The sequence below is a fragment of the Anopheles coustani genome, chromosome 3 (genome assembly GCF_943734705.1).
Source record: "Anopheles coustani chromosome 3, idAnoCousDA_361_x.2, whole genome shotgun sequence".
NCBI classification, from domain to species: Eukaryota; Metazoa; Arthropoda; class Insecta; order Diptera; family Culicidae; genus Anopheles; species Anopheles coustani.
Window position 1 is genome coordinate 82,751,805 of NC_071288.1, and position 13,047 is coordinate 82,764,851.

Consider the following 13,047-nt stretch of genomic DNA (forward strand, 5'->3'; position numbering starts at 1 on the left):
GGCGACTCGCTGGCACTTGGTTCAGCCGTTTTCTGGTGAGGCTGCAGATTGTGTGTCGTCGCGGGTAGTGTTTTTCCTGGTCGGTCAGGAAAACGGTCGAAAAGGCTTCCCAAAAAGTCCCTTTCCGTTGGGGGACCGGATTCTGGGTGGAAAGAAAATTTAGAAATAGCGTGAAAGTGTCCGGAAAGCAGTGGGAATTGATGGGAAAAATCCTGTTCAGTTGAAATCCTGCGTGGAAGTCCTTGTCCAACGACGTTGACATGGGCGTGTGCGTGTTTGTTGTGTAGTGTGCGGCCGTCTCGCCGTGTGTCCGTCGCGTCCGCTGTGTGAGTGCTGGCAGGTGTGCGAAAAAGAGAGCGAGTTGGTGTGGGGGACTACTTTTCTGTCCGATCACCGTCCCACATACCCATTACGGGAGCAGTAGTGCCAAAGGATACGTACCTACCGCAAAAACACACACACGGGGAAGCGTGTGGGCAGGCGAGTTTTCAAGGCGAAAGCAGCCCAGTTTCGGTTCGGTGCGGTGCAATTGTTTGTTGCCAACTGCGGAGTCAAGTTCTAGGTCTGCTCGACACCCCGTCAATGATGTGGGGAACGCTCCAGCACCGACGGATATGGATTACGACGAGGACATCGGTGGCAGTTTCCTGCTGGTGCGAGGATTGATGGGTTCCGTCACCAGCCAGCCTCCGTGGGCGACCGTGCGTGCGTTCGTGCGTGCGTCCGTACCTACTCCTCCATGGCTCCGTGCAGCCATTGGGACCGTACGACATTCCGGGGTGTGTTTATTTTAGCAAGCTTAGCCATTTTGGATAACAGTAATCCCAAGCACTGCCTCGATGCTCAGAAACTGTACAGTGGAAAATCGAAGTAGCCATCGGAGCCATTCGTTGTGGAGGACAATCGAGGTTTGGAAACGCAAGGGCATCACACTCGCTCACACTCACTACGTTCGGTAAGGATGGCGGAACATGCGAGTCTACAGCTGCTGCCTCTGCTAACTGCTGGCTAGTGGTCACGGATGGTGTTTAGTGCAATTTTTATGTTAGTCAAATTGAATCCTGATCTCAATCCGGAACGTTACGAGTAAGGAAGGGTGAATCGTAGTAGGCTAGCACAATTCGGGAGGAGAAAAACAACCGCGCCGTACCTTGAAGGATCGATTTTTGTCGTCGCTTGCATTGCGCTTGAAACCCCTATGGGCGCATGAGTTGGTCGCCTGCTTTTAGTCAAATAGAAGAAAGCAAGACGCGTTGTTAGGGAAAAGAAAAAGAAACCGAAGCGTATCCTCGTAGTTTCAATCGACCTCTAGTTCTATTTTGTCGAAACCCTCGCCTCAAGTTAGGTCGTATTAGCAGGTTATCAAAACTGCACGAGCAGGAAGGGAGGAGTTGCACTTGGTCGAATCGAGAGGCATCAGTTGAGCGTCCCCCTGTGTTGTTGATCGGAATTGATGCACTCGGTTGGTGCAAGTTTCACACACGGAAGGTATGAGCCGTAGCCGGCGGTCTTCGTTTGGCCATCAGCACTACCAGCAGCAGTTCAGCGTCACCTCCACTATCAACTACGACGATGGACTGTGCGACGGGTCCGGACCGAGCGGTGGAGCGGGCGTGGTGCAGACCGGGGGTGCCACGTCTTCGCCCTCGCGCTTCAGCGAATCGTCCTACTCGAACCTGGGATCCCGCCTGACGGCGTATGTGGCCGGGCAGGGTACACTGACATTGCCGCCACCGCCATCACTGTCATCCCATCCACCCACACTGCCCGCCTCATCCTCGTCCTCCGTGTCCTCCGTAACGGACCGGTACGGACCGGGTGAGGAGACACCCTTGCGACCTTGCTGCATCTCTCCGGCGTCCGCCTCGACGGTCTCCAACGGTCATGCCGTCTCTTCCGCCAGTGATCGCTACTCGACCAGCTCCGCTCCCAACTCCATCATGTATCCGGAGGCGCGCAATGGACCACACCATCGATCTATGTCGCCGGGATCCAGGTTAGTTCAAAAGGACATCAAGAATCATATACGGAATCAAGAAAAGTAATCTGGATATGTTTGGTACTCCAATACCAATGGTTTGTAATTAAAGACCCAATTCCTAACACTCGATTGGAGAATACGACAAATAGACAAAACATTAAATAAATAATGTTAAACTGTGGAATCATTGTGGATTATCCTCAATTCTTCAATAAAATTCTTTGGTAGTAACTCTGTTTTTAAAGGGGTCTTGGTAAAGTTCGAATTAGACTATGGAATATTTCCAAGGCACTCTTGATAAATCATGAAAATGACAGATTCAATCTACCCATTCTTTTTCTTACCTTTTGTAGGACCCGATATCCTGTTCCGGAGCGTTTTCGCGACCCGCCTGCGTCGGCACCTCCACAGCAAACTGCCCCGTCGAAGGTAGACCAGTTCGGGAACTATCTGATGAGCAATGCGCCCCTTCTGACGACGTCCGAGAGTTACAACTATCTCACATCGACCGTGCATACCCCGGTGAAACGGTACATCCCGACGCCGCCGCCACCGGAGAGCTTCCAGCACGAGCCGACCCCGCTCGGGCCCACCCTGATGGCCGGTCTGATGGCATCCGGCGGAGGGATCAACATCATCAACCACTCACAGACGAGTGCGTCCTCTGGACCGGCGTTGCTCAAAACGCTTCAGCCGTACCGGTTGAAGACGAAGCCGGACGGAGGCGTTGGAATGATGGGGGATGTTGACACCACAGACCATTACGCCACACCGCCCCGGGCACGCCCTGTCACCGGGGCAAAGTGTCAGCAGCAGCCGATCTGCACCTTCTCCGGGCAAACGACGGGCACCCTCGGACGTCAATCGTTACAACCGGAGTACACCATGTTACGCGCGACCACTCCAGTTAGCATCATGAGCGAACCGATGGTCCTCGGCCAGCAGGTATCATCGGACGAGGAACAATGCTATCAGTGCAACAGCTTGCGCCAGGCTACCGGTGTCCACCAGACCACACAAACATCCGGAGGGCCCATTAGCCCTCAGCCACTGTCGATTTCCTCCGTGTCGATGTCGGACATGGAACGCCAGTCACCTCTCAGCCCACCGTCACTTGTGTCACACGCGTCATATACCCACCATCATCATCACCATCATCATCATCAGCATCATCATCAGCAGCAGCAGCAACCGCAGCAACACTACACACTGGCAACTCCGGGCGACGACGGTCGAAATGGACAGCAGTCGCTTATCATTGCTCAGTCACATACGCTTAACAGCTCCTGCAGTAATCCATCGATCATCATCCAATACCAACATCAGCAACACATCCAAGCGCATCAGCAGATCCAGCAGCAACCATTGTATCAGCAGCTGCAGCAACTACAACAGCAACATGCCCAGCATCAGCAACAGCAACAGCAGCAGCAGCTGCAAATGCAACACGCTCAACAACAAGCTCAACAGCAGGCTCAACAGCAGGTGCAGCATCAGGCTCAACAGCAACAACAGCAGCAGCAGCAGCAACAACAACAACAACAGTTGCAGCATATGCACCTCCCAAGACTACAGCCAGACTCGACACCCTCGACGCTGCAGCGCAATGTTCAGGCGATACGTCAGCAACGACTGTCCCACAAGCAGCGTCTCAAGGAGTATCTACGACGCAGCACATCCCAGTTCTTCGGCGTCGATCAGATGAACGAAGAGTACGAGCAGCAAAAGTGGGAAGATCGACAGAAGCGGTTCGCGGTTCGTCGCTTCGGATCGCTCAAGGACGAACTACCTGCCGTCGCCCGTCCGAACGAACCACATGCCGACATTCCGCATGATCATCTCACGCACAGCGATCGACCGGATGTGTTACCGGCACAAAGCCAGGATGAGCCCGAAACGGAGCAGAACCGGCGTCAGCGATTCAACCCCTACTATCGGCATGATGGTTCCGAGGAGCACTTGGTCGAACGGAAGCCGTCCGTCTCGCGCATGATGGCCAACGGGTTGGTGTTTGTGGTGCAGAGTTTACGCAATCGTGTGCCACGGCGGCAGAAGCAGTGGTCCCGTAGCTTCGCCCCGGCCCATGTTGCCCTCAACAACGATGACAACGATATCTACGATGGGCTGACACCGGTGCAGGAGGACGAGATGTTCTTTGACATACTGGGAACGGGTCCCGGTCAGCAGCAGCCGGGCCAACAGCAGCAACAGATGCAACAGCAACAGCCGGAGCAGGACCTGGGAGGCATCGACAATTCACATCAGATTTACATGCTCGAGACGGACCGGGCGATGGTCAGTAACGGTGGGTGGAGGACACGAACTGCCGAACAGCAGCTACTACACCTTCAACTGCAGGACCGAGATGGTGTAGCTGGCCGGGGACGTCACGCAATGTTCCAGTTCTTCTACGGGCAGCGAATCCCCGGGTCGATCCTGGAAAGTGTGCTCGATAACTCCCGTCGGCCACCGCGACATTGTATTAAACTGTTGCGTCCAAATGCACTCGACGAACGGTACGACTATAGACCGTTCTTTACGTACTGGGTGAATACAACGCAGATATTGGTACTGCTGTTGACCCTGTTGTGCTACGGTGTAGGTCCAATCGGTATAGGAAATGAACAGAAAAGCAGCCAGGTGTTGGTCACCAGCTTGAGCTTACAAACGGTTAGTCTGTGGCGAGTTCTATAACGCACCTTGCTTTTGCTAATGCATGTCTTCTTTACGTTAGGTTCAACATTATGAGCAGCGAAATATCTGGATAGGACCAAGACGTGACGATCTGGTGCATCTGGGGTCCAAGTATGGCCCGTGCATGCGACGAGACGCAAGGATTATGGATCAGATAGCGAAAACGCGTAAACAAGAGCGTGAAACGGCCTGCTGCATCCGAAACGATGACTCCGGTTGCGTTCAGAGTTCCCAGGCGGACTGTTCCGTACGTGGTTTATGGCCTACGGTAATTCAAATCAGGTTTTTCGGTGGCTATATCCCTAACAAACTTATATGAATCTTTCTTCTTTCGCAACTCCATCACGCTTCAGACCATTTCGACGTGGAAAAAATGGTCCCCCGGTGACTCTGGACCGGGCGGGCGCATCTCCGGCAGTGTCTGCGGACTCGATCCGAAGTACTGCGATGCACCTGCCTCGGTGGCACCGCACGAGTGGCCGGACGACATCACCAAGTGGCCTATCTGTCGGAAGAACAATCAGTTCACCCAACGATTCCGCTTCAAGGACCACACGGCCGAGCATATGGTCTGCGAGGTGATCGGCCATCCGTGCTGCATGGGCATCTCGGGCGAGTGCCGCATCACAACCCGCGAGTACTGTGACTTCGTTCGGGGTTACTTTCACGACGAAGCTTCCTTGTGTTCACAGGTAAGTTGGTGCGGAGAATTTCCAACTGTAAAATCGAAACGATTTCATAGTCTCAGAGAAGAGTTAAAGTGCCTTATAAACACTCTTGGAATCTCCGAAAAGTATGATAGGGAAATGTTTTCGTACTTCAATCCAATCTTATTCGTTCCACCTTCTTCCAATAGGTTTCCTGCTTGAACGATGTGTGCGGTATGTTTCCATTCATCGTCACCGACCTGCCCGATCAGTTCTACCGGCTATTCACGTCGCTCTACATCCACGCCGGTATCGTTCATCTCATAATCACTGTTGCCTTTCAACACATTCTCCTTGCGGATCTGGAGCGTTTGTTGGGATCCCTGCGGACGGCGATAGTCTACATTGGATCGGGCATCGTTGGCAACCTTACCAGTGCCATTTTCGTACCCTACAAGGCCGAGGTTTGGCATTCTACATTGCGAATAGCCTCCCTAGCGTATGGAACAACAAGCTTAAATCGTACCGTTCCGTTGCTCTTGTCTTCTTCAGGTTGGTCCGCTACCATCGTTGGCGGGTACCTTGTCATCGCTACTCGTACTACTCATCCTGTGCCACTGGCGAAACCTGAAGAAGCCACAGTACGCCATGCTGAAGATGCTCTTCCTCGGCTGCCTGCTCTTCGGCATGGGGACGCTACCGTGGCAGCAGAACTTTACCGGACTGATATCGGGACTACTCTTTGGCACCACGTTTACCCTAGCTCTTACCCCATACCTCAGCTTTACCAAGTACAGTAGGAAAGGCAAGGTAAGATCGGAACGTGGGACCGTACTCTGGTTTCGGAACCACCTGTGTACTAATAAGTGCCCTTTCCTCTGTTTTCTCGTCCAGATAAAACTAGTGTGGACCTGCTTCGTGTTGCACTTCGTGATGTACGCGTTCATATTTCTGGTGTTCTATCTGTTTCCGACCATCTTCTCGCTCAACTTTCTCGACGGTAATCAAATCGCTAGCATTAACGACAACAATGGTATGCACGATCACTTCAATCCGTACGATACCTTTAACTACTTTAACGGTAAGCACCCGGACGGTGGTTCGGCACTGCCGGGCAGCGATGGTGGTAGGCACGGTGTTGGTGGGGGAGATGTAGGTGGCGGGGGCGGCCGGATCAAGGAGTATGATCGAGGCGGAGGTGGAGGAGCAGGGGGTACCGGGGGAGGTAGTGGAAATCGATACGGTGGTAACGGAGGAGGTGGGGGTGGCGGCGGCGGCGGAGGTGCTATTAGCATGTCGGGCGGCACGATAAAAGCCATTAATCCCAAATACAATAATATAAATAGTAACGGTAATCTTAACGCTAAATCCAATATTCATAGTTATAAGATGGTAGCTATATGTGAGAAGGGACAGTGCAATCCGCGTCCGAACGCATGACGTCGATGTATTTTATGCTCGGTTACCACATCAATGCAATTGATTTCTGTATTATTCATCCCTATCACAATTATTGTACCGTTACTCGATAACGAATATATACCGATATACCCCATATACTACGTGAAAAATGTGAACAGATGCAGGACATAGTAAAACTCGAAGGAGAAAAACCAAACGAACAAAAAAAAAAAATCATTACCAAAACTTTAGGCAAATCGTCTGCGGAAACAGGGCAAAATCGTCTACACGTGTCAGTGGAACGCTGGAAAGGAAACGCTAAGGATGAGCGCATGGAAAATCGCAAAAAAAAATACGAAAATTGAATGAAATATATAATGAAGAACGCATGGTGTTTCATTTCCATACAATGCTTTAAGACTTTTTTGACGAAAGAAACCATCCACCATTTGAGGCTGCTGGTTCTGATAGGACATGGGTAATTTTAAAGTAATCATCTGACTGAAGTTATCTTACACGGAAAAGTGTTGCATGATTTTAGCTTATTTAGCCGCATGCGGCCCGCGAGACCCTCTCCTCCTTGGGTAAATGTGGCCTAACGCCATATTCCACCCAATGCGGCCCGCGTTAAAAAAAGTTTGGAGACCCCTGACATAGATGAATAGGTCTTTCATATGGTAGGTGTATAACCCCTTGATGGAGTCTTAATACACTTATTAGACGAGAGCTTTTACTGTCATTTTTGCCTAGAATTTTACTGCCAAAATAGGCTGCTGCATCCGAAACGATGACTCCGGTTGCGTTCAGAGTTCCCAGGCGGACTGTTCCGTACGTGGTTTATGGCCTACGGTAATTCAAATCAGGTTTTTCGGTGGCTATATCCCTAACAAACTTATATGAATCTTTCTTCTTTCGCAACTCCATCACGCTTCAGACCATTTCGACGTGGAAAAAATGGTCCCCCGGTGACTCTGGACCGGGCGGGCGCATCTCCGGCAGTGTCTGCGGACTCGATCCGAAGTACTGCGATGCACCTGCCTCGGTGGCACCGCACGAGTGGCCGGACGACATCACCAAGTGGCCTATCTGTCGGAAGAACAATCAGTTCACCCAACGATTCCGCTTCAAGGACCACACGGCCGAGCATATGGTCTGCGAGGTGATCGGCCATCCGTGCTGCATGGGCATCTCGGGCGAGTGCCGCATCACAACCCGCGAGTACTGTGACTTCGTTCGGGGTTACTTTCACGACGAAGCTTCCTTGTGTTCACAGGTAAGTTGGTGCGGAGAATTTCCAACTGTAAAATCGAAACGATTTCATAGTCTCAGAGAAGAGTTAAAGTGCCTTATAAACACTCTTGGAATCTCCGAAAAGTATGATAGGGAAATGTTTTCGTACTTCAATCCAATCTTATTCGTTCCACCTTCTTCCAATAGGTTTCCTGCTTGAACGATGTGTGCGGTATGTTTCCATTCATCGTCACCGACCTGCCCGATCAGTTCTACCGGCTATTCACGTCGCTCTACATCCACGCCGGTATCGTTCATCTCATAATCACTGTTGCCTTTCAACACATTCTCCTTGCGGATCTGGAGCGTTTGTTGGGATCCCTGCGGACGGCGATAGTCTACATTGGATCGGGCATCGTTGGCAACCTTACCAGTGCCATTTTCGTACCCTACAAGGCCGAGGTTTGGCATTCTACATTGCGAATAGCCTCCCTAGCGTATGGAACAACAAGCTTAAATCGTACCGTTCCGTTGCTCTTGTCTTCTTCAGGTTGGTCCGCTACCATCGTTGGCGGGTACCTTGTCATCGCTACTCGTACTACTCATCCTGTGCCACTGGCGAAACCTGAAGAAGCCACAGTACGCCATGCTGAAGATGCTCTTCCTCGGCTGCCTGCTCTTCGGCATGGGGACGCTACCGTGGCAGCAGAACTTTACCGGACTGATATCGGGACTACTCTTTGGCACCACGTTTACCCTAGCTCTTACCCCATACCTCAGCTTTACCAAGTACAGTAGGAAAGGCAAGGTAAGATCGGAACGTGGGACCGTACTCTGGTTTCGGAACCACCTGTGTACTAATAAGTGCCCTTTCCTCTGTTTTCTCGTCCAGATAAAACTAGTGTGGACCTGCTTCGTGTTGCACTTCGTGATGTACGCGTTCATATTTCTGGTGTTCTATCTGTTTCCGACCATCTTCTCGCTCAACTTTCTCGACGGTAATCAAATCGCTAGCATTAACGACAACAATGGTATGCACGATCACTTCAATCCGTACGATACCTTTAACTACTTTAACGGTAAGCACCCGGACGGTGGTTCGGCACTGCCGGGCAGCGATGGTGGTAGGCACGGTGTTGGTGGGGGAGATGTAGGTGGCGGGGGCGGCCGGATCAAGGAGTATGATCGAGGCGGAGGTGGAGGAGCAGGGGGTACCGGGGGAGGTAGTGGAAATCGATACGGTGGTAACGGAGGAGGTGGGGGTGGCGGCGGCGGCGGAGGTGCTATTAGCATGTCGGGCGGCACGATAAAAGCCATTAATCCCAAATACAATAATATAAATAGTAACGGTAATCTTAACGCTAAATCCAATATTCATAGTTATAAGATGGTAGCTATATGTGAGAAGGGACAGTGCAATCCGCGTCCGAACGCATGACGTCGATGTATTTTATGCTCGGTTACCACATCAATGCAATTGATTTCTGTATTATTCATCCCTATCACAATTATTGTACCGTTACTCGATAACGAATATATACCGATATACCCCATATACTACGTGAAAAATGTGAACAGATGCAGGACATAGTAAAACTCGAAGGAGAAAAACCAAACGAACAAAAAAAAAAAATCATTACCAAAACTTTAGGCAAATCGTCTGCGGAAACAGGGCAAAATCGTCTACACGTGTCAGTGGAACGCTGGAAAGGAAACGCTAAGGATGAGCGCATGGAAAATCGCAAAAAAAAATACGAAAATTGAATGAAATATATAATGAAGAACGCATGGTGTTTCATTTCCATACAATGCTTTAAGACTTTTTTGACGAAAGAAACCATCCACCATTTGAGGCTGCTGGTTCTGATAGGACATGGGTAATTTTAAAGTAATCATCTGACTGAAGTTATCTTACACGGAAAAGTGTTGCATGATTTTAGCTTATTTAGCCGCATGCGGCCCGCGAGACCCTCTCCTCCTTGGGTAAATGTGGCCTAACGCCATATTCCACCCAATGCGGCCCGCGTTAAAAAAAGTTTGGAGACCCCTGACATAGATGAATAGGTCTTTCATATGGTAGGTGTATAACCCCTTGATGGAGTCTTAATACACTTATTAGACGAGAGCTTTTACTGTCATTTTTGCCTAGAATTTTACTGCCAAAATAGGCTTTTGGCATAAAAATTCTGTCCGCTCGTGTAGTAACGCAAAGTTCCACAAAATGGATTTTGCAGTAAATTGATCATTTTCATGTTTGAATTTAGCGTATTGTTCAACCTAGAGTAACGAACAAAATCTGTTGCAAACAACAACCGAGCAAAAAGTAAACAAATCGCCACATTGACATAAAAATTCTATTCGAAAAAAATCGGAAACGGTCGTGCCCGATCTTCCAAAATCGACGGACAGAAATATTCCTCGTCTAATAAGGGTATAATGGGTTGGTAATTGAGCCACTAATTCACCGGTGCTTTACATTTCCTTTGCTCGTTGGGATATGGAATTCCAGTATTAACTTAGTTCCAAAAGAGCTGGCGCTTTTCAAAAGTAGGACCGCATTAGGAGCTGCTGTCAGAAGCACGTTGGAATTCCCAACTCTAGTTTGTTGTTGTTTTGGTTTATCATAGAACAAAACTGACCGGCTTTATATTTATAGTTTTCGTTTACAGAAACGATGGACGTAAAAGTGAAAAAGAAAGTGAACTTATCAACAACTGAACAATTACAATCACTTTCAAAAGAGGTAAGCCTGTTTCCGAACAAGAATTGTTTGAGTGTAGAGAAGACTTAAGACAAGTATATTTGCAGGAGTTGGTGGAAAAAATTCAACAACTGGAAGCGCACAACAAGCAGCTTAAGTGCATCGTGCAGAAAAACCTAACAACGGTGAAGGGTGCCGATGGCAAGGTCTCGAAGAAGCGCCCTTTCGATTTCAGCAAGTGCTTCAAACGCCACATTCTTCTACGATTTTACTACCTCGGGTGGGATTATCAGGGCTTTGCAGCACAAGAAGATTCCCTCGATACGATTGGTAGGTTAAAAAAAGCTTTTATTTCTCGATACGAACTGTTCTGATGTTATTTATGCTATCTCAACCGCAGAGTATCATGTTTTTACTGCGCTGAAAAAAGTTTGTCTGATCGAAAGCCGAGAAACCTCGAACTACAATCGATGCGGTCGTACAGATAAAGGCGTTAGCGCCTTCCATCAGGTAATCAGCCTGGACGTACGCTCCAAGTTTCCCCCCAAGGAGCAGCTGCTCGAGGAGAACGTAGCTGCTGAGCTCGATTACTGTGCAATGTTGAACCGTGTGCTGCCGGAAGAGATCCGGTGTCTCGCCTGGATGCCCATGGTGAACACTAGCTATAGTGCTCGGTTTGACTGTCGTTCGCGCACGTACCGCTACTTCTTTCCCCGGGGGGACCTGAACATAACCGCGATGGAGGAAGCAGCCGGGCACATGTTGGGCTCACACGATTTTAGGAATTTGTGCAAAATGGACGTTGGAAATGGGGTGGTGAATTTTGTACGAAGCATCGAGGAAATCTGCATCCGACCATCGCAAGCGGACACTACGGACGATCGGAGCTACGACATGATGTACCTACAACTTCGGGGCAAAGCCTTCCTCTGGCATCAAGTGCGTTGCATTATGGCTGTATTATTGCTAGTTGGCCAGGGAAAAGAGAATCCAGCGATCGTGCAGGAACTGCTGGACGTTGAGAAAAACCCCTGCAAGCCTCAGTACAGCATGGCCAGCGATGTTCCCCTGAATTTGTACGAATGTCAGTTCAACGAGAAAAGTGGTGAACCTAACGAGGGTAAAACAGACGACGAAAGCGAGTTACGACCGTGGATTTACCAAGAGGACAATCTATGGCGTACTATTTCGGATCTACAAACCCTATGGACGAAGCATAGCGTAAAGTAATGATAGTATAGCGAAAGACATGATAGATGTTGTTTTTGCCGATTCAAAAATCTAAAATCTCATTTTTTTTCCTCTGGTTAGGACTACGATGATTCGTGAAATGTTGGCCACATTGCAGGGTGTATTCCAGGAGAACTTTGGAGTCGGCCGTTCCTTATGTAATCAGGCTGACTCACTGACACAAGGCGTAAGAAGCAGAGAGTACTGCCCTTTACTCCAGCGACAGCGATGTGGTAAGATGCTATACTATAAGGAACCATGTTTATCTTTTATAAGCTAGCTAATTTCCATTCTTTTATTTTTCTTTTTGGTCGCAAAGAGAGCTTGGAGAATCGCATCGAACATTATTCCAAGAAGCGACGCATTGAGGTTAGCGCTAAACCAATCGAGTCCGATACGGCCCGCACGGACGGAAGCGTCCCCTCAACGCAGACCGCCTGCAGCACGTAACACGGGAAAAAACCATATTCGATGGCGGCCTTTTTGTAGATCGGTGGGATTGTGAGTACCGTGCCGGGAATATAGGATGAAACGGAGAGAAAAAAAACAGTAAAACTAGCGTTTTCCTTACGAATGTTTTATCTCATTTTATTTTTGGGATATCATTTACGATTTGTACAAGAACAGAGAGAGAGAGGAGAACAATGTGCTAAAGAAGGAAGGATGGAGAGAGAAAAGAAAAGCCCTTAACCTAAATGTTTGTCAATTTCTTACACTAGAAGATCCGATCCGTGCCGTTAACCGAACCATCCGGTTCGCGCGCAAGTGAGTTTAATGTCAAGTGGCAACAAGTAGCGTACATTGCCATTAGTATGCGGTTGCGTGTGCCCGATCTCTTGTATCGCCGATGATTCCGGCCGCGTTCGCTTGCTGATTTGATGCATAAACACGGGACAAACGGGATGGAGCACCAGAAGGGCTGTTGAAATCTAAAGTCTCGTAGGGTTTCGGTTCATCTAAAACCCCGGGCGTGCGTGCGTGCGTGTCGTGCGCGCGCATGTTTGCAGAAAACTATACAGAAACAGGTGACTAGAATTGACGTGTCCCCAACCCAGGCCGGAGGATAGACGTGGGTAGAATAAATAATAATTATGCCGTCGATTGTGTGTTTCGTGATCTTCGTGATCGTGTGCCTTCGAAGTCGCGCATAAATGAAGGGGGTG

The 13,047-nt window shown here is 49.4% G+C and overlaps 2 protein-coding genes across 2 annotated transcripts; both read left to right on the forward strand.

Annotated features, from left to right (window-relative positions):
• The first annotated feature begins 1,490 nt into the window (after positions 1 to 1,490).
• On the forward strand, positions 1,491 to 9,748 carry LOC131272631 (inactive rhomboid protein 1-like). Its single transcript, XM_058274446.1, has 8 exons — positions 1,491 to 1,996; positions 2,335 to 4,651; positions 4,716 to 4,943; positions 5,029 to 5,367; positions 5,532 to 5,786; positions 5,875 to 6,132; positions 6,217 to 6,684; positions 9,293 to 9,748. The coding sequence occupies exons 1-8, from the start codon at positions 1,491 to 1,493 to the stop codon at positions 9,389 to 9,391; spliced, it is 4,470 nt and encodes a 1,489-aa protein (XP_058130429.1). The 3' UTR covers positions 9,392 to 9,748.
• An 831-nt stretch (positions 9,749 to 10,579) lies between these two features.
• LOC131272517 (tRNA pseudouridine(38/39) synthase) lies at positions 10,580 to 12,974 on the forward strand. Its single transcript, XM_058274273.1, has 5 exons — positions 10,580 to 10,696; positions 10,762 to 10,984; positions 11,055 to 11,880; positions 11,966 to 12,117; positions 12,204 to 12,974. Exons 1-5 carry the CDS (start codon positions 10,628 to 10,630, stop codon positions 12,332 to 12,334), a joined length of 1,401 nt encoding a protein of 466 aa, XP_058130256.1. The 5' UTR covers positions 10,580 to 10,627; the 3' UTR covers positions 12,335 to 12,974.
• The last annotated feature ends 73 nt before the right edge of the window (positions 12,975 to 13,047 follow it).

Excerpts from the sequence above, each read along its gene's own strand:
- LOC131272631 (XM_058274446.1), top strand. The coding sequence starts at position 1,491 with ATGAGCCGTAGCCGGCGGTCTTCGTTTGGCCATCAGCACTACCAGCAG. Across the intron at positions 5,368-5,531 it reads AAGCTTCCTTGTGTTCACAG|GTTTCCTGCTTGAACGATGT; the intron begins GTAAGTTGGTGC and ends TTCTTCCAATAG. Across the intron at positions 6,685-9,292 it reads ATAGTAACGGTAATCTTAAC|AATAGTAACGGTAATCTTAA; the intron begins GCTAAATCCAAT and ends TACAATAATATA.
- LOC131272517 (XM_058274273.1), top strand. The coding sequence starts at position 10,628 with ATGGACGTAAAAGTGAAAAAGAAAGTGAACTTATCAACAACTGAACAA. Across the intron at positions 10,697-10,761 it reads TACAATCACTTTCAAAAGAG|GAGTTGGTGGAAAAAATTCA; the intron begins GTAAGCCTGTTT and ends GTATATTTGCAG. Across the intron at positions 11,881-11,965 it reads TGGACGAAGCATAGCGTAAA|GACTACGATGATTCGTGAAA; the intron begins GTAATGATAGTA and ends TCCTCTGGTTAG.